General features: G+C 61.3%; 2 protein-coding genes across 2 annotated transcripts; both read right to left on the bottom strand.

Annotated features, from left to right (window-relative positions):
* Positions 1-2,573: 2,573 nt before the first annotated feature.
* Positions 2,574-5,331, bottom strand: OPTC (opticin; the record flags this gene model as incomplete). Its single annotated transcript, XM_082330465.1, has 6 exons — positions 2,574-2,744; positions 2,869-2,964; positions 3,111-3,313; positions 3,417-3,575; positions 4,519-4,654; positions 5,107-5,331. The coding sequence occupies 6 exons, from the start codon at positions 5,329-5,331 to the stop codon at positions 2,574-2,576; spliced, it is 990 nt and encodes a 329-aa protein (XP_082186591.1).
* Positions 5,332-9,525: 4,194 nt separating this feature from the next.
* Positions 9,526-21,313, bottom strand: PRELP (proline and arginine rich end leucine rich repeat protein). The gene is made up of 3 exons (XM_082330114.1): positions 21,213-21,313; positions 13,692-14,643; positions 9,526-11,827 (listed from the first exon to the last, which is right to left on the bottom strand). The coding sequence occupies exons 2-3, from the start codon at positions 14,626-14,628 to the stop codon at positions 11,649-11,651; spliced, it is 1,116 nt and encodes a 371-aa protein (XP_082186240.1). The 5' UTR covers positions 14,629-14,643; positions 21,213-21,313; the 3' UTR covers positions 9,526-11,648.
* Between the last annotated feature and the right edge of the window lie 1,338 nt (positions 21,314-22,651).

Raw genomic sequence — 22,651 nt, 5'->3', positions numbered from 1 at the left:
GCATATATGCACGGGACAGGCTGCGCAGCCCTGTAAAGCCTCTGCAGCAGAAGTGGCTTAAAACGCAGGCAGGTCCCAAGGCCAGGCGGTGACCCTGCCCCTGGGGAGCGGCACAAGCAGCGGCATCAGCTGGGCAGAGCTGCAGACACCGGGGGCTGGAGAGGAGCCAGGACTCCCAGCTGCCCGGCCACAGCCGAAGGCAGACAGGGCGGTGGGCAGCAAGGGCAGCAGAGGGGTGGCTGGGTCTCGGACACTCTGCCGAGCCAGGCTGAGCTGGAGCAGGGCTGTCCTGCTGGCAGGAGGGCTCAGCAGAGCCCCTCTGACGCCCACTGCCATCTCCAGCCCCGGGGAAGGCTCTATGCCTCCACTCTGGCTGCAGGGCAGGATCCATCCCACCACTCCAGGGTGCTCGGGGGGAGCCGGGGGGCAGCTGGCCCCCATGGAGGGATGAGGCACGGCAGCAGGGTGGGTGAGGGCTGCGGGGCCAGCGGCAGAAGGGGGTTGCTGTTCCCTACACGATACTGCTAAGACAGGCGCCGGGTCCTTTCCCCACCTTGGCAGCAGCAAGGACACGAGAGCACGGTTCATAACTGCACGGGCAGAAGGGCAGAGCGGAGCCCCCAGCAGCCCCCTCCCAAAGACAGCCCCAGCCCAGCCCCCTCCGGGGAAGATGACGACCTGCTGCCCCAGCCCACTCCCTCCTCCCCAGGGCTGCGGGGGGACCTGAGAGCCAGGCGAGACAAGACAGCACTGCTGAGCCTCAGCTCCCCCCAGCAAAGCCCCCCCAGAGCCACCCCATTGCTCTTAGAAAAGTTTGGTTTCTGCAAAGCCAGCAGCCCCATCTCCCTCAGAGACATCCCTCCACCTACCTTGCTCTCTTCCCCCACAAAGCAAACCCTTCTCTCCCCTCTCAGCTCCTTTTAATCCTTCCTCTGCCAACACCGAGCACCTGGGCTATTCCCCAGCTGCGTGGGCATGCCCGTGAGACGACAAAGCCACCCCAGAAGGGAGGCAAACAGCAGAGTGAGTTTGCAGTCCGAAGTTAAGGTCAGGCGTTTCCAAACACTCTGCCTTGCCATCTAGTGGGATGAACGCGAAGGACCGGGGCTCGCCGTTGGGAGCCCTTGGCCAACTCCATCCTGCTGGAGCCGAGCCGGGCTCGCAGCGATCGCTCATCCCAGGGGAGCAGACGAGATAACCGGGGGTAAAGGACAGTGCGAAGGTGTCAGAAGGATGGATGGGGAAGGCGGAGAGACAGGGGGATAGAGAGAGATACAGCTCTTTCAAGGATGACATGACAACAGCGGTAACAAATCCTGGCATTTTAGATCTAGCCTGAAAGGAAAGGCTGGGATGGCTCTGAATTCCCATTTACGAAGGGCCCTGGCTTTTGCATCAACATAATCCGTGTGTAAGCTGGGTTTTGCATGGAAAAGAAAGGCAAGAGGAGAGAAGTGGAGCGCACACACACACGCTCCGTGCCACCAGCTGCCGGCACGCTCGTGCCCGTACTGTGCCAAGGAGGCAGGCTTGCAGGCACGAGCGCCCAGCGGCGTTTGCAGCGTGCCCGTGGATGAGAAGCTGGATCTTCTTGCGAGGTTTTCTCCAGCCGCCTTAGTTTTCCTCCCCGGGCCTGGAGGATGTGGGCTGAGCTCAGTGGTTTCAGTTCAGGATTTTGGATTCTCCAGGGATGTGTCATCCCTCTCACGGTATGCGTGTTTGTTACATGTGTATAAAAATATAGAGGATGAATACATTATATTTAAAATATCTCACCACTGGGCAGCTCTTTTTGGGTGTTGAAAGCTGGGATGGTACAAGATATTTTAATTATCTCTGAGCGATTCTTCCCTGCTGGACCCGGGGCCGTTCGGCTTGCAAGCTCCGGTGCTGCTCCAGCCGTTCTCTGCAGCTGAAGCAGACCCAAACGCGGGGACGCTCCCCCTCCGGGTAGAGCTCACGCTGGAGACCCCACTTGGTGCCAGGGCAGCTCCCAGTCCCAGTGGGGGTCAGGGTCCCTGCGGAGCAGGGGCCACGGCACTGCAGCGGGTCTGCGGTGAGGTGATGGAGGACTCCGGTTGCCCTGTGCTGAGGTTTCCTATTGCATCCTCTTTCGGAGCACATGAGGACAGGCCAGCTGTGGCCCCAGCTCACATCTGGGTGTGCAACACTCCTCCAGAGCCACACAGCCCAGCCTGATGGACCTGGGGACGGCCGAGGGGACAGCCTGATCACCCAGGTCAAACCTGATGTGGCCAAAGCATCGCCTCTCTGGAGCGATGCAACTCCCGATCCCTGTCCAGTAAACCCTGAAAGCAGACACAGTGGGGCTGAGAACAAGACACTGAATGCATTTTTAAAGTCTTCATTTTATTAGAGCTTCCCATCCCCTGCTCCGTTTGCCCCAGAACCGAGTTCACCCCTACACAGAGGCTCAGCTCACAGCGGGGTTAAGTGCATCTGCCTTAACCCCACATTTTCCATGGGGCAGCAGGGTCCGAGGGGGTCTGGGGTGGGGGCACGGTGGGTCCGGGAATGCTCGCCCTTGCTTCCCAGCACTGGGGCCGTGTTGCTCAGAAGAAGCGGCCCATGGGCAGGCGGGGCAGGCAGAAATAGGCATTGGGGAAGAGGCTGAGGTTGATGGGGTTGCCGTCGAGGCGAATGTCCTCCAGCGCCCTGCGGATCTGGCTGTGGTCTTGGCTGTCGCAGAATGTGTCCTCATGCATGGTCTGGATGTTGTTGTTCTGGCCAGGGAGGCAAAGGGCAAAATCAGATTCAAAGGGATGGGGAGGAGGAGGAAGAGGAGGAGGTGGTGGTGGGCTCTGCTAGACTTGGGTACAGACAAGCCTGGGTCCAGGCTCGTCTCACCTGGAGGTGCAGGGAGCGCAGGCTCTCGGGCAGGGGCACCGGGATATATTCCAGCTGGTTATCGGACAGATGGAGAAACTGCAGCTGCTTCAGGTCCTGCAGGAAGAGGGGAGAGATGAAGCTCCCTGCTCCCAGCCCCATTCCGGCCCTCTGCACCATCCCTGTTACCCCTTAGCATGACAGGTTTGGGCTAAAACCAGCCTGGATTCATCCACTGGGTGCTGGGCAGCCCCAGCACCCACCCGGAAAGCTTCGGGCCGGAGGCCGGTGCTGGGGATCCTGTTGAGACGGGCATCCAGGCGGACGATGCTGCGGGGCAGCTCGGGCAGCGCCGTCAGCCTGTTCTCGGGCAGGATGAGCTCCTGCAGGCTGGGGAGCAGGCGGAAGGCGTCCACGTCCGCCCAGGAGATGAAATTGCTGGTCAGGTCTATTCGCTTCAGCTTCTCTGGTGGGAGAGGAGGGAGGAGATGAGCAGGGACTCACGCAGAACCGCTTATTCCCCCCCGTGCCCCATTGCGGAGCTTGGCCCTTCCCTTGCCTCAACGTACTCAGCCCTGTGAAATCGCTGGCCCGGACGGCGCCGATGCGGTTGAAGCGGGCGTAGAGGTAGGTGGTCTCGGGCGGCAGCGGGGGGATGTGCTCCAGGTCGGCATCGTCGCAGTAGACGGAGGTGCCGATGCACAGGCAGAGCAGGCAGCTGGGCAGGCCTGGGGCTGCAGAGGCAACCCTTGGCACGGCACGGCACGGCGCGGCTCCCCTGACCCCCCCAAAGCACCCCAGCATGCAGGGAGATGGGAGGACGTGCCCACCCCTGCTCATGCTGTGGGTACACGAAGTCTTTAGCACCAGAGCTGTCACAGCCCCAGCACCTTCATCAGCAAAACAGCCCAGGGCACCTCACCAAGGGAAGGGCCAGAAACTCCCAGCCAAAAGAGCTGCTAATACATGAAGCTGCTCAGGGCCAAATCCCTCCCGCAGGAGAGGGGGGGACGTAAGGTTGCCAAACACAGCAGCGTTACACCCAGGGCTCACTTGGCCCCCTTAGTTTTTCCACAGAAGGAAACAGAACAAAAGAAAACAGTTTCGCATCGAGCAAAACATCTGTCTCGGCTGCGTAGGGTCCCGGCACGGCGGGCAGGGGCGGCAGGAGGGGTAAAGCCGTGTCCCCCCATGCATGTGCTCCCTCTCCTCTCCCCCAGTGCCCGCGAGACTCGGCATCCATTAGTGGGGGAGTTCAAAGCAGCAAGGCAACAATTTCCCTTTGCCTCCTACTTAATTTGTCCCAGTCCAGAGTGACAGAAAATGAATAAAGATATTTATCCCTCGCTACAGGATTTTAATTGTCACTAACCTAATTGCTACTCTGTCCGACTGTCGCAATGCCTCTGCTCATTAAAATGTTGCTGCTTTGCTGGAGCTCTTGTTTCCCAGAAATGTCTCGCTGCAACCCTCCTGCCTGCTGTGTGATAAGATGCACCCCCAACACCCCGGGCAGAGCAAATAACTGCTCCTGTCTGCTGGTGGCAAAAGGATTTGCTCCCTTTTCTGCAGAGCAGCAGCCCCGCCACCCCTGGGACATGTGGCTGCATCCCACGGGAACCAAACCCCCCTGGCTGCACCTTTGTGCTGCACCCAGGGGTCCGCACTCACCCTGCGGGGGGACGGGCGCTGGGCGGACGGGGCCGGCGGTGGTCGGAGGCTGCAGCTTTGGGGTTTCAGCTGTGGCGCCCAGGTCTGGGAGAGCCGTGGGGTCCTTGGGGCGAGGAGCCAGGGTGCCAACCTCGATCTGCAAACACAGCCTGGGCGTAAGGGCTGGGGCGGCCGAGCGAGTCCTCCCACTCCCCTCCAGCACAGGAGGCACTGGTCAAGGGGTCAAGGGCACTGGGTCGGTCTTATTGAAAAGCCAGCTCGTCCTTGGAGAGCTCTCCCAGCTCAGGGTTTCAGAACCCCCTCCCTGTTTGCCCAGAGGGATGCAGGAAGGCTCAGGTCCTGGCTTCCCGCAGCGATGCTCTGGGCAGGCGCTGGCAGGGGACAAAGAGGCCGGTGGAGGTTGGGGTCAGGTAAAGCCTTTCCTGCCACCGGCAAGAGTGGTGGAAGAGCCACCAGGGCTCGTAGGCTTGTGCCAGAGGCTGGTTCTCCAGCTGTGCCCCGTCCATCCCTTGGACCAAGCCCCTTTCTCGGGATGCACCCAGGGAAGACCTGCCCTGCACGCCGGGTGCTCTCCTGCGTCCCCCTCACCTTTGGAGCAAGGTCACCGTAGTCGTAGGGCTCCTCATAGTTGCTCGGGTCAAGGATCTCCCCATAGTTGTCCAACGTCAGGTCGTAGTTGTCCAGGTCCAGGTTTTCATAGAGTGCAAGATCAGCTTTTGGCTTCTCTGCCTTCCTCCTCTCCTCCTTGGCTGGGGCAGCCCAAGCTGCCCCCAGACACAGGCTGGCGATGCCCAGCCAGGCCAGGGTCCGCATCCTGCACCCAGCCGGGGTCACCGCTCCAAGGGCAGCACTGGGGACCATGGTCCTGGGGGGCACGGGGCTCCGACAGGGTCAGCAATGCAGGCAGGATGAGGCCAGGTGCCCTGAAATGGTTGCAAAGCAGTGAAAGCAAAGAGGGACGGGAAGGCAGGACCGGCATGCCGTCCGCAGCCAGCCCCGCTCGGCAGCCGTGCTGGGGACTGTGGCCACCGCGGGGGATGCCAGGCCTTCACCCCCGGCCCCGGGAACATTACGCCGTCCCTTTTCTTTTCAGCCCATTTCACGCTCGGCTGGGCGGCTGTGCAGGAGAGGCCCCGTGCCCGTGCCGGGCTGCCCTCGCTTCCCGGCTTTCCCAGCCCCGAGGAGGCGGTGAGGGGGTCAGGAGCAGATGAGGGGGTTGGGGTCCTGCTCCGGCCCCTCAAAGCAGTGGGTGAAGCTGTTGCTGGCCCAATAAACCCAGCAGCCAAGCAGAAATGACCGCAGGAGTCCTGGCACTCCGCTGCTCTCCCCTTCAGTCCCCCTTGCTCCTGCACCCAGGTCTGAGATGTTTCTCAGCCTCCAGCATCCCGGGCAAGCCAGCGCCGGGGGGACCGGTGGCCACAGGGTACCTGTGACTCGACCCTGAGCACAGGGGCTGCCTGCATGGGGACCCCCTGGCTCTGCAGCCCGGGCAGGGTGCGCCTGGCAGCCCCCCACCCAAACCCACCAGGGTCCATTCCTAAAGGGAGCTTGCTCCCACCCGAAGCCAGCTCCTGCGCATGGGTCCCCAGCACCCACCGTGCACCCTGTGCTGCAGCATCACCCACCCAACGGGCTGCTCGCCCACCTGTGCACCCACAGCAGAGCAGGCGGAGGGGCCCAGCACCCGGCAGCCTCCCACACATCTCTCCCAAACCAAATGCAAAAGCAATGACCCAGCCCAGAGTTTTTGCACCCCAGGCTGAGGATGCTGCTCCCCGATTTCTGCCCGTTTCCCACAGACCAAACCTTTACGAGTGCAGGGAGACCCCGCATAAGCTGCCGGCTCCCGACCCTCCCAGCCCTGCAGCTCTCCCCAGCCCCGCAGGGCTCTGCTCGGTGCTGGAGGAGCAGAAAGAAGATGGCATGGACGTACCCCCTTTCCCCTCCTCGTCGGCGTGGGAGAGCCCTGTTCTCCTGCCGGGGGCGGGTGCACTGGCTGAGGAAGGGCTGCTGGGCTTTTAATGCATGGAGAGGAGGGGGGGCTGCAGAGAGGGGCCTGGCACGGCTGCTGCCGAGGGGAGAGGCAGGATGCGGCCAGTCAAGCTGGCAGCCCCCCACTGGGACATTATATTGTCCTCGGGGGTGAGCCAGCCCCAGCGGTGGCTGTCCTCCAACAGCCCAGGCTTGTGTCTGGGGCTGGGGGACGGGATGGGACGGGACGGGGAGCATGCTGTGCTCCCTGCCCTGCTGTCCCCATGGATGATGGGGGGACACAGCTCTGGGCAGAGCCAGCTCCGTCCCTGCCCCAACAAGCCCAGGTCCTGCCAAGCCACAGAGCGATTTCCAGCTGTGGCGGTCCCCAGGGATGCAGGAATGGCAAAGCACCAGGCGCAGCCCCCCTTGCTGATCCGGGTTTCGATTGGGTGGGACCCCGGGGTGCAGTGAGCATCCCAGCCCTGGGGAGGGTGTGGGGGGACCTGCTGCTCCCCAGGGTTTCGGGGGTCTGCACAGGCCCACCCCAGCAGCCAGATGGCTGGTGAGATTCGGCTCGCCCGCCCCCCTCGCCTCCTGCGAGGCTCAGCGCCGCTCGCCCCTCTGCACACTGTTGCTTTGGAAACGTGGGGGGTGGGTGGGGAGGGGGAGCTGACGTGGATGGGGGGGGGACAGCGCTGCTCCCCCCACTGGGGTAGGATGGGGGACATCCCCCATCTCCCCCTATGTGCACCCATGTGCCCTGGGGCAGGGGGCTGCTTGATACCCCCCCCCCCCAGGGCTCAGCTCGGGGGGGCTGTGGCCCTGCTTCATCCTCTGGAGGGGGGATGTCATTGCCAGGGACGTGTCCTGTGGGGTTGGGACACCCCAGGACGGGCAGAGTGCGCAGGACAGCCCGACGGGCTCCTCGCGGCGCTGGGCAGCCTTGTGCACACACAGCCACCCACTGCCGTAAAAATGTTCTTCTTTCTCGCAGGCAGATCGCAGCCCACGCGCTCACCCACCCGAGACGGCGCACCCATCTGCCGGTGCTCGCTGGGCAGGCAGGGACACCCTGGCAGCCCCCCACCAGCGGGCATGGGCCTTGTCCACGCACCCGCAGCCCCCTCGCCCCCAGCGTCCCCCTGCCAGGGCAGCCCCAGCCCCGCTCCGCACGGAGCGGAGCAAAGGGCCGCCGCTAAGCTTCGTTAAGCCCCTCATTAGGCGGCTCGGCAGCCACCGTGACGGAGGCGATGTGGCAGCTGGGGAGGGCGTTACAGCTGACCCGGTGCCTCCGCTCCTTGGAGGGGCTGCAGGCGCTTGCCCAGGGTCAGCGGCTGAGTCCGTCCCGCCCCAGGGAGCGGGGGCTTTGGTCCAGCGCGGCTGCGGGGGACCTGGCCTTCGGATGGCACCTTCTGCTCCAGCTGTGGGGATGATGAGGGGGCAGGTCCTGCCCGGCAGCCCAGCATGGTAGAAACTGCTGCAAAGCAAAAGCCTGGGCTGGGCTGGGGCTGGCAGGGGGCCCCGGGACAGTGGGGTCCCTGGGGCAGTGGGGGCCCCGGGGCGGCTGTTTTGCTGCCTTAGAGAAGGAGCCGGTGTCCATCCTGGTGCCCACTTCTTCCCTTGTCCCCAGAGGCAGCGGCAGCTCAGCAGCCGCAGCGAACGCCTGCATGGATGGCATCGCCTGAAGGGTCGGTGCAAACCCTCCCAGCAGGAGGGGTCCCTGCTCAGGCACCTACAAGTGGGGTGGGGGGTCCCCAGCGGCAAGGGGGCTTGATTTGAGCAGTAACTCATCCCGCTCCAAACTGCCTCTCGCCATATCCAGCTGCTGCCCAGTGGGCCCACGGCTCCCTCCCCAGCACTGGGAAGATCAGCACAGATCGTGCTGGGGAGCCCTGCCGTGCCCACCCCAGCAGCCCCACTCAGCCTCCACCAACGAGGGGTTTCCAGCCTTCCCCGTGACCCCACGACACGCGCGGCGAGGGGAGAGCTTCCCACGCCGCCGGCCCAGGTCCCAGTCCCAGGGCAGCACGGCGGCTGTTTGCAGAGAGAAGAAATGAGCCCCCTGCTTTTGCAGTGCTCAGCTCCCCCGGGAGCCAGAGCTGACATGCCTGGGGAGGCAGGGAGTGAATGCACACCCGGGGGTGCATGATTCATGCCCCGATCACAAAATACGGAGATTTTATTCTCCAGCACAAAAACATACAGGGAGCTGGCTGCCTGCGCCTGCTCTGCACACACACACGCATCCCCCTCCCGCCAGCGTGCACGCTCCCGTGAGCAGCCCCACGCCGCAGCCCATGCGTTCGCACCCGCGCCCACAGCCGTCCTCCCTCTCCGCTCATGATTCACGTGGGGAGAGCAGCAGCAAGAGGAGATTTTTGAAGCTGCAGCGATGGGCAGAAGGATGAGTCGCTGCCTACACCCGTTCTGCTCGTGTGAAAACACGCGCGCACCCCGCACGACCGCAGCCCTGGGGATGGATCCGGGCTCATTGCTGTGGGTGGGAGAGACGCCTCCCTGCCGGCTGCCCCCACGCACGCCCTGGGGCCCCTCCGTGCTGCCCCCCGGGGCAAACTCACCCTGGGGACGTTCGTCCAGCTTCCCTGGGAGCACGAAGGTGACGTGAGCGCAGCTCAGCCCGAGTTCGCGCAACCTGCCCTGACACGCAGTGCGTGCAGCTATCGGCTTCTCCCAGCCGGCTTGCGGGGACAATAACACCCATCAGCTGCAGCCACGGCCCTGGGACCCGCAGCCGAGGTCAGGCTCTCTTAATTAGCAGAGGTGCTCGTTAAGACAGGCACATGCTCCACAGCCTGCCCACTGCCGCTCTGCAGGCGTGCTGGCGCTGCTTGGGGGTCCAGCCCAGCATCGGTTCCAGCAGGGCACAGCACAAGCAACCCCCCGGGGTCTCCCGAGCTCCCACTGTTGCAAAAGTTGACCGCAACAGAGGAAATCTGCTCCTGAATGAAGCGGCAGCTCCCGTGCAGTGAGGAAGATGAGGATGGATGAGAGAGAGGCAGGTCCGACCGCGGCTCTGGGTCCCTTGTGAATCATTTTATTTTCACTGCTGCGGAGAGTAGGAGTGAAAATACCATTAAGTTGAAATCAGTCGAGAACTACATATGTCTCTAGATATATCTGTACAGTCTACCAGTATATATACACATTATATATAAATATATACATAGGGTCTCCGGGTTTAAGGTTGAAACCTGTCAAACCCAATAAAGCCCACTGGAGGAAGATTTGGAGAAGAGACTTTTCTCATGAAAAAACAAGCTTGAATTAGCGCGGGGGGTTAATGAACCTTCCAGGGCTGGGAAGGGGGAGCACCCAGCTCGCAGGGTCGCTGGTGCGTGCCCCGGCTGCGGGGAGCATCCCTGGCCCATTCCCAGGGAGCGGACACGGTGCCCGTCCGTGCCCGTCTCGGAGGAGCGTCAGCTTTGGTGGCTGAACACAAAGGAGGTAACGGCTGGTTTCTTTAGTCTATTGCTTTAATGCTTATTTCAATTGGATTTTTTTTTCCTCTAATGCTCGGCCTTAAATCTAAATCCTGAGAATCAGGAAGAAAAAAAAGAGAATAATACCCCCTAAACCCAGACACCCTATATATGCAGGTACAGCTATCAAAGAGGGAAGCGATACATGTCAAAACAGGGAGGAGGAATAAAAAATAGCTTTATCCGAAAGAGTAATTCTCCCCTTTTCTTTTTCTTTCCTTTTTTCTATAAAAAAATAAGGCAAAACCAGTCATGTGTGTTTGGTTCAAGAAAGCAACTGAGAGTAAAACTTCCAGGAGGTGGGAGCCAAGGCAGGAGGGCAGAGGGACCGTGAGAGCAGAGCAGAGATCTCACGGGTCAACCCGGCCCTGGCAGAGCCCGGGTTTACACCCACGTCAGCAGCTGGCCCCAGGTGCCTAAATACGGGGACAAGCGTCCTGCTGGCATCGCCGCAGAGCAGCTGGCTCTGCTCTGCCCCGGGGGCTCCCGTGCCCAGGGCAGGTTGTTGGCATCGGGGTCCCGCAGGCTTTGGGTCCTGCCTGCGCCGGGGAGGGCAGGGTTTGGCTGGAAGCAGCGGAGGGCGGCCGACGCGCCGAGCTCTGCATCTCCGCGGCACGGGGCGGCGGGATGCAGGATGCTGGGAGGGGGCTGCGGCACCGGGGACTGATGCTGCCGGGGGGGGATGAAAGCTGGGGAGGGGGCTGGTGTTGCAAAGGAGGGTGCACGGTGTTTTGCTGTGGGGAGGGTGCAACACACACAGGGAGCAGGAGAGCCCAGCTCCGGCTGCAGGGGCTGGATGCCCTCCCTACTCCCTCCTGCCAGATTCACACCACCATGAGGGAGTAAGCCCCTTGGCCTGGAGAGCGATGCGGAGCCAAGGCCGAAGCCCCCCAGGAGGGCCCAGGCGAGAGGAGCGTGTCCCTCGCCCGGGGCCCTGGGACGTGGCTCTGGCCACGAGGTGTCGTTGCCGGTCCTGCCGGCCAGCGCCAGACCCAGCCGCCCTCCTCCTGCACGCATCCTGCTCCCCAGCCACCCAACACCCATTCGCCAGGCTGGCATCACCCTGAGCCCCCAGGCTCTGGGGTGGCCATCTGCACCCTCAGCGCACCAGCCCAGGGCATCCCTGCTCCACCTCTGTCACTGGGGATTTTTCCCCAGGGACATCGCAGGCTCTCCGGGTGCAGCCACCCAGAGCAATGATATGGCCCAAGTCCTGCAGCGAGGTGGCCCCTGGGCTCCCTCGTCAGCTCCATCCGGAGATGCTTTTGGCTAGAACCGAATCCAACCTCCTGAAACTCTGCCGGGTGGAAGGGCAGAGACAGAGCCAGCTCCAGGGCTGGCCTGGGGAGAGGGCAGAGAAGGCAGAGCCCACAGGCAGGGAGCTGGGGTGAGCGTGGCAGCCACCCCGGGCTGATGCTGTGACCTGGGACGGCTGCTGCGACACGGTGCTGTCCTGCAGACAGCGGTACCCAAGGATGCACATGCTGCACGTGTCCACGGCCGCTGCGGGGAGGAAAGGGGGAAAGGCAAGAGGGATGGAGATGGGGTGTGAGCAGGGGGAGAGGGAGGCAAAGAGGGTCCCACGTGTCAAACACCGATGGGGGTCGAGTCTCTGTGCAAAGCCAAGTCCTGGGAGAGGTGTGCTGCTGGGCAGGGCTAGAAAACCACGGACTGCAGGAGGCGGAAACACATCATCAGGTCCAAGGGGATGGGGGGCTTCAGGAGGTTCCCGTCCAGCCGCAGGTACCGGAGCCGCGGTACGCTGTCCAGGTCGGAGGGGGAGAAGTCCTGGATGGACATCAGCGAGGTGGGGCAGATCTGCGTCCCGTTGATTTCTGCAGGGACAAGAGGAAAAGCGGGCTGCAGGTTAGAGGAAAGGGAGACAGAGAGGGATGCTAGAGACCCCCCTCCCTGCCTGCCTGCCTGTCGAACCCCAGAATGGGGTTGCTTTGCTACTGAGGGGGAGAATCCCCAGCCTCCCCCAGAAGACGGCGCGGCCCCAGCGAGAGGAAAATCTTGCTTTTGTTCAGAAATGAAGTAGGTCACGTTCAGCCAAAGCACAGTAACGGATGCAGTGTCATTTGAGAGAGAAAAGGGATTATTTCAAACATGAAACCTGCCGAGCCAGCCCTAAGCCTTCAAAGAAAACATCAAGGAAACATGCTGCAGCACCGTTACGCTGAAGATAACGTCAATAACCGGCTCGTTGCTCGCTTCTGGATTTCCACGTGTTTCTCCCCACCCTGGGGCCTGCGTTATGGAAAATAAACTGGGCGATCCTTATGTTGTTACCCAACTTCAGGGACTGAAACCTTATAAAAGCTGGGTAAAATAGGCAAAAAAAGAGCTGGGACGTGATGTGCACGGCCACGCGGGCGTCTCTCCATGGAAAGCCCTGGCACGACCTGGGTACCGGTGTGTCTGGAGCCAGCAGCGGTCCCCACCTTTGCCCCAAGGTCCCCCTTGGCTCCAGCTTGGTGGTGTTTAAATAAAATACAGATTAACTGGCATTTGAACCAGACGCTCATCACTGCGTCATTATGTCCTGGCAACCAACTCCGGTGACCCCCTGAGAGAAGGGATGTGGCTTTGTGAGGGTTTTGTCCCTCTCCTTGGCATCACATCCCATAACGCTATTAGGGCTTGCCTGCAAAGAGCAGCTTTCTTGCTCGTCCCTGCCTGGCTCATTTCAGTGCCCTGTTTGGGCAGGAGCTGGCCCGCTAACGCTGCTCTGTGATTTTACAGCCCCTCTTTGGCAGTGGACCACCCTCACATGCAAAGCCACGCACCACCACTGCACAATAAACACCGCGGCAGGGAAGTGCTTGTGTCACACCACTTGTGGGGACCAGCGTCCTGCTCGGCGGCTGCTTCGCAGGCCAGTAATGCCCTGGGTGGGTCCTGCAGCCCCCATGCACCCCACTGCAGCCAGAAACAGAAGAGCCCAGCACGCTTTTCCCGGTGCACGTGGAGGGTTTCTGGCAGGAGCGCCGCATTCTTGCTTCCCCGCGGATAGCAAGGACAGCAGGTTGCTGGACCTCTAATAGCAGAAACATCTGGGGTGACCAGGAATGGGTCTCTGTCTTCTTCTCAAATGTGCTAGCTATGTTTACACATTTCACAGGCCAGCACCTCTCCCATGAAACTGCAGTGCTTTGCCTGCAACGGTGTGAAACTGCCCCGGCTGGTTTGCCAAGGCAACCTCCATCACAGCCTTGTTCTCCCTGTTCCTTCCTCTTCAAGGCTCAGCTCGAGAGCTAAGCTGGGTTATTTCTAACCATCTTGACTGCGTATTTGGCATCTGTTCTTGAAATATGTGCACAGACTCTCCTTTTTAAATATCCCTATTTCTGAGCCCTGCTGGGGAAGTAACTATTTAGATGGCAGGTGGCCCCAAAGAAGAGCTGCCCATGACAATGAACAAGAAAAGCCCTGCAGCACTGGGGGGAATTTAGCCCTGCTCCTCAGCTACCACCCTAATCCTCAGGCCATCCTTCCCCACCTGCGAATCCATCCCTCTTAGGGCCTTGTTCACCTACAAAGAGCCCCCAGCTCATCTCACCACTGCATCCCCCTTTGAAGAGTTCACATCCCACTGGGTGAAAAATGCCCTTTTTCAACGAAACACGTGCCATCCCCAAGCCCGCCCGTTCCCCCCCAGACCTCGCCGTGGCCTCCCGACCGGCCAGCGCAACTCACTTTCAATGGAGTTGTTATTCAGGTAGAGGTGCTCCAGCTTGGGGCTGATGAAAGGGACGTTGGTGAGCTTGTTGTGGGCCAGGTGCAACACCAGCAAGTTGGTGAGGTTGAAGGAGTTCTTGGGCAGCCCCTTGTCAGAGATCTGGTTGTAGTTGAGCCGGATGAACGCCAGGTTGGGGAACTCCTTGAAGTAGTCACTGGGGATGTCTTCAATGTTGTTCCTGTCCAGGAAGAGCTGGTGGATGGCACTGGGCACCCCGGGGGGCATTTTCCTCAGGATGTTGTGGGCGAGGTTGAGTTGCATGAGGTTCTTGAGTCCCTTGAAGGTGTTTTTGTTGAAGACCCCATCGCTTAGCTTGTTGTGGTGCAGGTCCAAGAGCACCAGGTTCTCCAGCTTGTTGAAGACACCAGCAGGGATCTTGGAGATCTGGTTCCTGCTCAGACGCAGCTGCTCCAGGTTGGGTGGCAGGAAGGCAGGCACCTCCTTGAGCTGGTTCTTCTCCATGTAGAGGAAGATGAGGTTTTCCAGCTTCTCCAGGACCCGCCTGTCCACCTTCCGGATGCGATTGTTGTCTAGGTTGACCCATTTCAGGCCCGTGGCGTTCCTGAAGGACTCCTCCGGGAGGTCATCGATGAAGTTGTTCTGGAGGTAGAGGTAGTGGATGCGGGACGGGATGATGGGGACCTTCCGCAGGTTGCGGCTGTCACAGTAGAGGGCGGAGGGGAAGTCTGGGGGGCAGTAGCATTCTCGGGGGCAGTCGGGGAAGATGGAGGGGGGGCCCGGCGGCAGGGGCGGAGGCAGCTCTGTGGGCTCGACGGGCTCGACGAGCTCGGGAGGTGGGCGGGTGGGTTTCCGGGGAGGCTTCCTCCGCTGCCCGCTCACCTCCGAGATCAGCACAAGAACAAGCGGGAGAAGCAATCTGAAGGCCACCTTCATGGTCCAGATGTTTCCCTGAGGGAGGCACCAAGAAGAGGTGGGTTAGGAAGCACCCGATTTAGGTACCGCATCATCTCCCATCTCCCCCATCACTGCAGTCTCTGACAGGCGGGAATTTACCCCACATCCCTGCCAATAACCTGCTATTTTCTCTCCTTCCCCTTGGAAGTTATCTTTAAATCCAACCCCTCTCTAGAGCGTGAGTCACTGAGATCCCCTCTCTGGCTCAGCTTTATGCCATTCGGGGGGGGGGGGGTGTCGGGTTTTTTACATTTGGTTTGGGCTTTTTTCGCACATCACCCCCAGCGCTGCCTCGCAGAGCCTGGACCGCCCCGGGAGTCCCAACACCGCTGTGCCCTCTCGCCGAAGGATGGATTGCCCCTTCAGAGGCCTTGATGGATTAGGCTTAATTTTGCACTTGAGCCAAAAAATCAATGATTCAGTAGGAAATTGGCTGAGCAACAGTATCGGGAGGCCAGCAGCAGCCAGTGGAGCAGCAAAGATGGATGGTCCTGTGCTTCAGGGACAAGGATTTAATGCAGGACAGCCCATTTTCAAGGCTGTGTGATAAAAAGGCCATTTGCAAGATTACGCATGGGCGATACCAAAGGTGTTTAGCTGTACAGCTCCCTGTGCTGCCCAAATAACCGATCCATCACCTCTCGTCCCACTGCAGGGTGCTGGGCTGGGATTGTTATTTGGGGAGAGTCCCAGTAGAAGTGGGAGGTCTGGAGGGATCAGGCGAGGTCTCTGCTTGCCCCTAGCCAGAGGGCCTCTCCTGGACACCAGCCCAACACCCTGTACAAACCCCCTCTCCCTCTGGGTCGTTACCAAGCCCGTGAAGGCTGCCTGTCCCATCTCTGCCCTCCCTGCTGCTGCCTGGAACAGCAGCAATCATCCCTGCAAGACTCTTGCTGGTAGCTCTCCAGCCGATGCTTGGAGGATGGAGGGATCCAGCTTGTTGCAGACAAGCTCCCCAGAAAGCCCCATGCAGAAGGTGCTTTGGATGCTCCGACACTTGCCGGGGCCAGCTGGAGCAGGCCAGGCTGTGGGCTTCCTGGGCAGATACCTCGGGGTGTTCGCCAGGCTTTTCCCAGCGGCATTTGTCACCCCAGCAGGAACAGAGCCGAGCTGGATGCACGGCGAGGCAGATGGAGGAGCTCGGCAGAAGCAGGGTGGGAAAAAAGAATCAAGTGAGATGAGACAGGGAGGAAGACGGGGAGGAAGATGAGGAGACTCAGAGGAAGATGGATCTCCTGGGGAAACAGAGCATCTGCCGTGGGAGCCAGTGCTGCCGGATGGGAGCGTGGAGGCAGAAGCCTTGGTGATGCTGAAGCTGGTGATGCTGATGCTGGAGAGAAATCAGGCTCTCCCGGCTCATCGCGCTCTCCCATGCAACACGACGGAGTTGAGCTTGCAGCTTGCCGGTGCGCACGCCGCCGTCACGCCTGGGGTCAGTGGCACCGCGGGCGCAGCCAGCCCCGCTCAGCCCATCGCGCCCGGTGGGAGCTGCAAACATCGCATGTGCCTTCGGGCAGCAGCAGGGAAATGTGCCCAGCCCTCATCTGACGAGCAAGCGGCACAGGCCAATGCTGCTGGGGTAGCCCCTTTTGCTTACAGCTTCCCACCGGGTCCACATCCCACCCAGGGATGCCCCTAGGGCCCCTCCATGGGCCACTGGTCCCAGAGCTTTGCCAGCCCGGCTCCCTTTGAAGCGATCCCACGCATTCCTGGGGCTCCAAGTAATTGATTCTTTCCAAGTAATGGCTCTTTCTCCAAGAAAAGATCCTGTTCTCACCCCCCCTCCAGGCCCAGCCTGTTACTTTCCTTTTTGCCGCACTCCACTCCCATCTGGCTCTGTTTAACCCTACAAGCCTCACATGCCTGCTGTTTTCAATCAGAGCTCTGGCATCTCGCTGGGGGAAGGGAGGAACAGGGGAAGAGCAGCGGGGCCGAATGCTGCCAGACATTCAGCTCAGCAGCGCTGCAGCGAGTCCCCTTTGGGGATGTACGTGCGTGCTTCTGTGTTGTGAGAGTTCAGATTCAACGGCGGGCTGCAGAGAATGGACAAATTCGTGACAGAGAGCTGCTCTACGTGCAGTCCCCTCCCTGGCTCCGCAGCACCCCGCTCCTTTCCCAGCCACGTCCCTCCCTGCACGTGGCTCTCCCCCCCACCTTGTCCCAGACCTTTCCATGGGATTTTGCCTCAGCTCCAAAACTCAGACCTGGATTTTAACACCCACAACGCTCGGGGGAGCGGCGGGGGCTGAGGTCTGCGTTTGGCCCGTTGCAGAGCGAGGAGGCAGCCGGGACACGATATTCCAGCCAGTACATGCTGCGATCCAGGCGTTCGGCTCCCTCCTCACGGAGCGATGCTCAGCTCGGGCCACCCCGGGCAGCGTCACAGGGAGGGTGGGGGACAGGGCAGAGCTGTTGCCCCGTGGGTCTCGGGAGCTGCCTGAGCTCTCAGCCCTTCCAGGAACACCCTGGCCCCACACAGCCTGTGCCATCCCCTCCGCATGAGGCTTTAACGCTGCAGATGTTTAGGAACTCGGCATATAGCAGAAATATCAAGCCAGAAATTCAGGCTGGAGCGCGGCAGCATCATGTGGCATTTGTCAGCACAGAAGGAAAGTGTCAGGAGGTAGATGCAGCCCCTTTTATACGCTGTGCTGCCTGCAACCCGCTGCCACGTCCCCATGGGGACTGCCACAGCCCCTCTGCCATCGCAGCCAGGCAGAGCCAGCGCTGCCGTGGCCTTTCTCTGCCATCGGTCCCCACCAGCCTCTCCCTGCAAAGCTGCAGCTCCCCGCGGAGGCTCTGCCCGCCGCTCCCCAGCCCTCTCGGGGAAAGCAGGACCCACTGCCAAGCAATCTGCCAGAAACCAGCTCACAGCCAGCAGTCCCCGCAACAGCCCTGCATCCAGAATAACATCCTCAACAGGGCCGCAGCCGGGCTTTTTGCAACAAGCCTGAGGCCACCACAAGCTTTACAATTGCCTCCAACACGCTGGAAGGTTCAAAGCCAGCTCTCCCTGGACCCAGCACAGTCGGCAGTCTGTTCTCCATCCAGTTTCATGCAGTTGAATTTACTGGCGTAAATGCAAGAAGCCAGATTTCAAAATCCCACACCCTGATTCTGCACGAGCACTGGCTGCCGAATCCGCGGCCAGAGCCACGGCACAGCGCCTGCTCTGCAAATGCCTCCTCTCGACCTTTCCCACCTCGCCCTGGCGCGCAGGACAGCTCGGATCCTGGGCACCCACAAGGAATCCATGCAACTGGAATAAAGTTAAATCGTGAAGCAATGAATGCATTCAGGAAACCAACCGCCTGGTCTGGAGAAAAGGCTCGATTCATGGACAAAAACAGTTCTGACACCTCCTGAGCTGCGGGCTGGGCTGAGCAGCTTGGCCTGGGTACAAGACCAAGGCACCCAACAGATGCCAGCCCGGGGTTTTTCCCAGAAAGAGGCAGCTGCTCCCTCAGTCATCCCATTACAATTGACAAAAATTCAGCACAACAGCTGGAAATTCCAGCCCCAAATGCCACTGGTGTTTGCTTTCCAAATAGTTTATCTCCGCTGCATCTCCCTAACCCGCAGTGCCCAAGCAGTGCTCACTGCCAGCCCCGCGACTGGTGCCAAGGGCAGGCAAAAATCACAACCTCTGGGGCAAGAGCGAGCTATGTAAAGGTCAGGGGAGGATTTGCCACGGGCAGGGGTCCTGCTGCTCTCCCTTGGGTGCCTCCTGCCCTCCCTGCCTCCCCTTGCAGCAGTTAGACATGCAGAGAGCAGCAGCTGGCCCTGCATAGTTATCACCGATGCATCGGGGATCCCTGCTCCCCTGGAGGGGCTGGGAGGGATAAAGGGAGCTTTTAACTTTGGGAGGAGAGGGGAAAGACTAGATGGCTGGGCCAGGGATCCTTTCCAGCCTGTTGCCCGTAACCCTGCTAGCTCCCTTCACAGCTTTTCCACTGGGACCCCCAATTCCCATCATCCCTGCAGCCCCCAGGCTGGAAAAATGCCCCCGCCCAGCCTGGGAACCTGCGTGTTGGAGCAGAACAAGGAGGGCAAGCTAAAAATAACCGAAAGGAGCCAGCAAAGCTCCCATTAGCTTCCCTCGTGTCCAACCACTGCAGCAGCCCATTCGTGTCTCTGCAAGAGCCTGGGTCTGATCAACTGTAACCGAAACAGGGAGCTCTTTATCCAGCGGCGCTGGAGAGCTGGGAATGGTGGAAAAGGGCTAAATACAGTGCAAGCCTGTGCTCGGAGGGGAGGGCAGACACGCTGTCACCCAGGCGCCCGCAGGCTCCCCCGGGGAGCAGAGCCCTGATGCGACAACTCGCTCTTCCCTCGCCCTTTCCCAGCACTTTCCCAGCGAGAAGCGGAGCCGCAGGCAGCCGCTTGGCCGGGGCCGGGGCCAGCACAGGGCCGAGGCAGCCGCAGGGGCTCGGCCCCGCTGCGTTTCTTCTCGCAGGGATGGCGCTGCGGCCATGCAGGGGACGGGTGTCCCAGGAGACCCTGCCGGAGAGCAGCCTGGACACGCTCCCAGGCTCTTGAACAACACTTTTGGGCTCAGCCCTAGGACTGCAAGACGCAGGGACGGCAATGCACGGCTCCTGCATCCCTCTGCATGCCAGCAGCATTTCCTCACTGTCCCACAGTCACCAGACTCGTTGCGAAAGGCTTGTCGCGTTCGCTGCTCCCTCCGGCAGCCTCCTCCCACAGCAGGGCCCGTGGGAAGGCAGCCCTGGCAGAAAACACCTTTCCGCTGCCTTCTCCGTGTCAGCAATTCCTCCCTCCTCCGCCTCCCTCGCTGCGTGTCCGGACCCTTCCCGGGGCTGCTCCCGGCTCAGCCCTCCCGCAGATCTCTGCCACACACGGAGGAACTGGCTGGACACAGACAAAAGCAAATCGTGGGAGAAAGTGTTGCCAGAGGGATCGCAGCCCGGCCCCGCTCCCCACACACGCCCTGCTCCCCTCCAAGCAGATACCTCGCCCGGGCTCTGCTTTCTCTAAGGGTGGGAAACTGCTCTGATGCCTTATCAGCTGCTGCTGCCTCATCCCTCCCCTCCAGCCTCTTCCCGACGGCAGAGGAAACCTCCCACCGCTGCACTTTTTTCTCTTCCCAGGTGAAAACACTCAGCCGCTCCCCCCCCCTTTCCCCAGGGAAGCAGGGACACCCAGCACCCTGCATTTCTGCTCCGCGCCGCCTGTCCCGGGCTGGCCGAGGAAAGGGTGCTTCCCGGGAGGCAGCTCCGGCAGCTTGCGGGATGCCATCGGCCGAGCACCACATAAGGAAGGCCCACGATCGCAGGCTCCCGGGAAAGTTTCCAAGCCCTCATGTGCGACATGCTTTGCGTTCAGCTGCCAAGGGGACGAATTTCCCCTTTCTGCCCTGTAGATGCTTTTCCTAAAACTCTCAAACAGGCAGGGAAGGGCAGGTTTGGGATGAGTCTCTTCCACACAACGAAATCCTTTCCGCAGGACTTCAGCAAACATCGCTGCCCTGTCGCTGCCTCCCATCACCTCCTGCCTCTGCCGGAGCAGAGACAAAGAGCCGGCTCCCCACGGGACCCCCACGGCAGCTCGCCCCACGGTGGGGTGCAGGGAGGGGGCTGCCCCTCTCCGCTGCCTGGAGCAGAGCTGGCTCGAATCTCGGTGACCGAGGCAGCAAAAGTGGTGTTACACGCCCTGGGAATGGGCTACATGATCCAGGCACGGGCAGGAGAGCTGGGTTTTACCACCTAAATTTCGGGCAGAAAACCAGCTTGCTGAAAATTGCGGCTGAGGTGCTGTTCAGCCGCTCTCTCCCACCTCGCTCTCAAAGCGGCGCGATGCTGGTCCCCTCCGCAGGGCAGGGAAACTCCCCGCTCCGGTGCAGGGGCGGGGGGCTCGCCCAGCCCCCCTCCCATGGGAGCAGCCCCCCGCAGACCCCCAGCCCCGGCCGTTTCCCCAGCCCTTCTGCAGATCCGGCTGGAAACAAGGAGCCCGTGCTGAGCGCGGGGACGGCACGGTGACCCGGTGCTACCGGAGGGTCCTGGCTCCTGAGGTGTCTGCGCCCCTCTCAGCCTCTCCCCATCCTTGCTTTCCCTGCTGCTTCCCGAGGCAGGGGACGGCCCTGGGCACGGCTGGGGCTGTGCAGCCCCCCGGCCCCCCCAGCTCTGCCTCCCCGGCTGCAGAGCCAGAGCCGAGCGGGCGTGGGGTTGCGAGGGTGCGAGGGCACGGGTCGGGGCGGGGGGGCACAAGGGGGTCCTCGCCCACCCCCGCAGAAAGCGACTGGCAGCAGCTGCAACGCTATCACACACGGGACTTCCCTCTGACTTTGCAGCCCCAAGTACCCCCCCTCCACCCCAGCCCCACGCTGAGAAAAACTCTTGCAAAGAGAGAAAAAGGAAGGAACAAAGACTCCAGCTGCTGAAGAACAGAAAAACCAACAAGAGGAGAGAAACAAAAAGGAAGAGCAGATGCTGCTTTGCATGTAAGGGAGGCTGGCGAGGGCAGGAGCATCGTGGACCAGTGCAGCGTCCTGGGTCGGAGGGAGGCGAGAAGAGCCTGGGGGAAAGCACCTGCCCACAGCTTACCTGTGTGCACCTCTCCCTCCTCCTGCCTCTTATTAATCCCCAAGACAAGTTTCTCTCTGGCTGTCTGTCTCCCTCCTCCGCCTCCTCCTCCTCCTCCTCTCGGCACGGCCAGGAGTGAGCCTCGGCCGAGCGCGGGGGTTTTGTTCCTGGGAGCCGCTGGCCGAGGGTGGGTGGGAGTGCGGGAGGCGGAGGGCTGGGACGGAGGCACGATGACAACAATAACGTCTTTATCTGGCAGCCAAGCGCTGCGGGCTCTGCTGCGCACACATGGCCTGCCTGCCGGAGGGCTGGCGTTTAATAACAATTCCTTCTGCTGCGGAGGCTGCTCGGAGCCTGTGTTTAAAAACAAAGCTAATTAATAATTTCAATAAGCCCTTCCCTTGCCACGGCCCCTGTTCCAGCAGCGCGCGTTTGGGACGGCGCTTTCCAGCGACACGGCTGAATCGCAACGAGGGTGCAGAGCAGTGTCACCGGCAGCCTGTCCCCAGGGCTGTCCCACCCGGGGCCCCCACCGACAGAGTCACTGCCGGCTGCCCCCCATCCCCGCTGAAGGCAGCCAGCCCTGTGCTGGGGTCTCTGCTCCTGCCTGGCAGATGGCACCATAAAACATGATGCAGGGTTCATTCGCTCCCAGCTGGTGATAAGCTTTAATTTAAATCCTGATGGCACTTAATAACGAGAAAGGAGGGGAGCCGCGGCGGTGCTGTGCAGCTGAGCGGGCCACGGGCGTGGGGCCACTGGGTTTTGCATGGAGCCTCAGCTGGGTCCCGGGCTGGCAAACTGCTGTGCACCGAGGGGACGCGGCCCAGGGACCCCCGGGGCTCCCGGGTCCCTGCTGGGGCAGGGGATGTCCCTGCGCGTTCGGGGATGCTCAGGGTGGACATCTCTGCTCCGAGGAGCTCAGAGGCGGCCTGGGACCTGTTGCATGTTCACAGCTCTCAGACACAGCCCAGGCGTGAGCGAGGAGTCCCAGGGGGGCACAGCGGCCACGAGGATCTCCCTCCTGCAAGCATCCCCGTCCCGGGCATCCCTGAGACATGGGATTCAGGGGTCCTCTCCAGCCAAGCTGATCTGCAGCAGGGGCCAGGAAACCTGAGCTGCTTTGGCCCACTGAAAACCCAGTCCAAACCTTACCGGAGCCTGGCAGCCCTCCAGGAGGGTCCAATCCTGCACCCCCACCCTCCCCTGATGGTGGCTACCAACAGCAGGTTCAAACAGCCAAAATCAGAGCCTCCCCCAAAGTTCCCACCCGCTGAACTCCCCCATTTTGCCCCGGGCTCCCCACAATCCTTAAATATATTTGTTCCCAACACAACGCCCTTCCCCTTCCCCCCAAACCGGCGTACTGCCGCTGAGCGCTGCTCGCTGCCTGCCGGGAGCAGGACGGTCCAGGGGCACGGCCCTCGCCCTGCAGCGAGCCAGGGCACTCGGGTGCCTAA

This window comes from Platalea leucorodia (assembly GCF_965183815.1).
Source record: "Platalea leucorodia genome assembly, chromosome: 19".
Lineage (NCBI taxonomy): Eukaryota > Metazoa > Chordata > Aves > Pelecaniformes > Threskiornithidae > Platalea > Platalea leucorodia.
Note: the sequence above shows the minus strand (reverse complement) of the source record. Positions and strands in the feature narration are given on the sequence as shown.

Coding starts and splice junctions, on each gene's coding strand:
- PRELP (XM_082330114.1), bottom strand. CDS start 14,628: ATGAAGGTGGCCTTCAGATTGCTTCTCCCGCTTGTTCTTGTGCTGATC. Junction 11,828..13,691: donor GAATAACAACTCCATTGAAA/GTGAGTTGCGCT, acceptor TTGTCCCTGCAG/AAATCAACGGGACGCAGATC.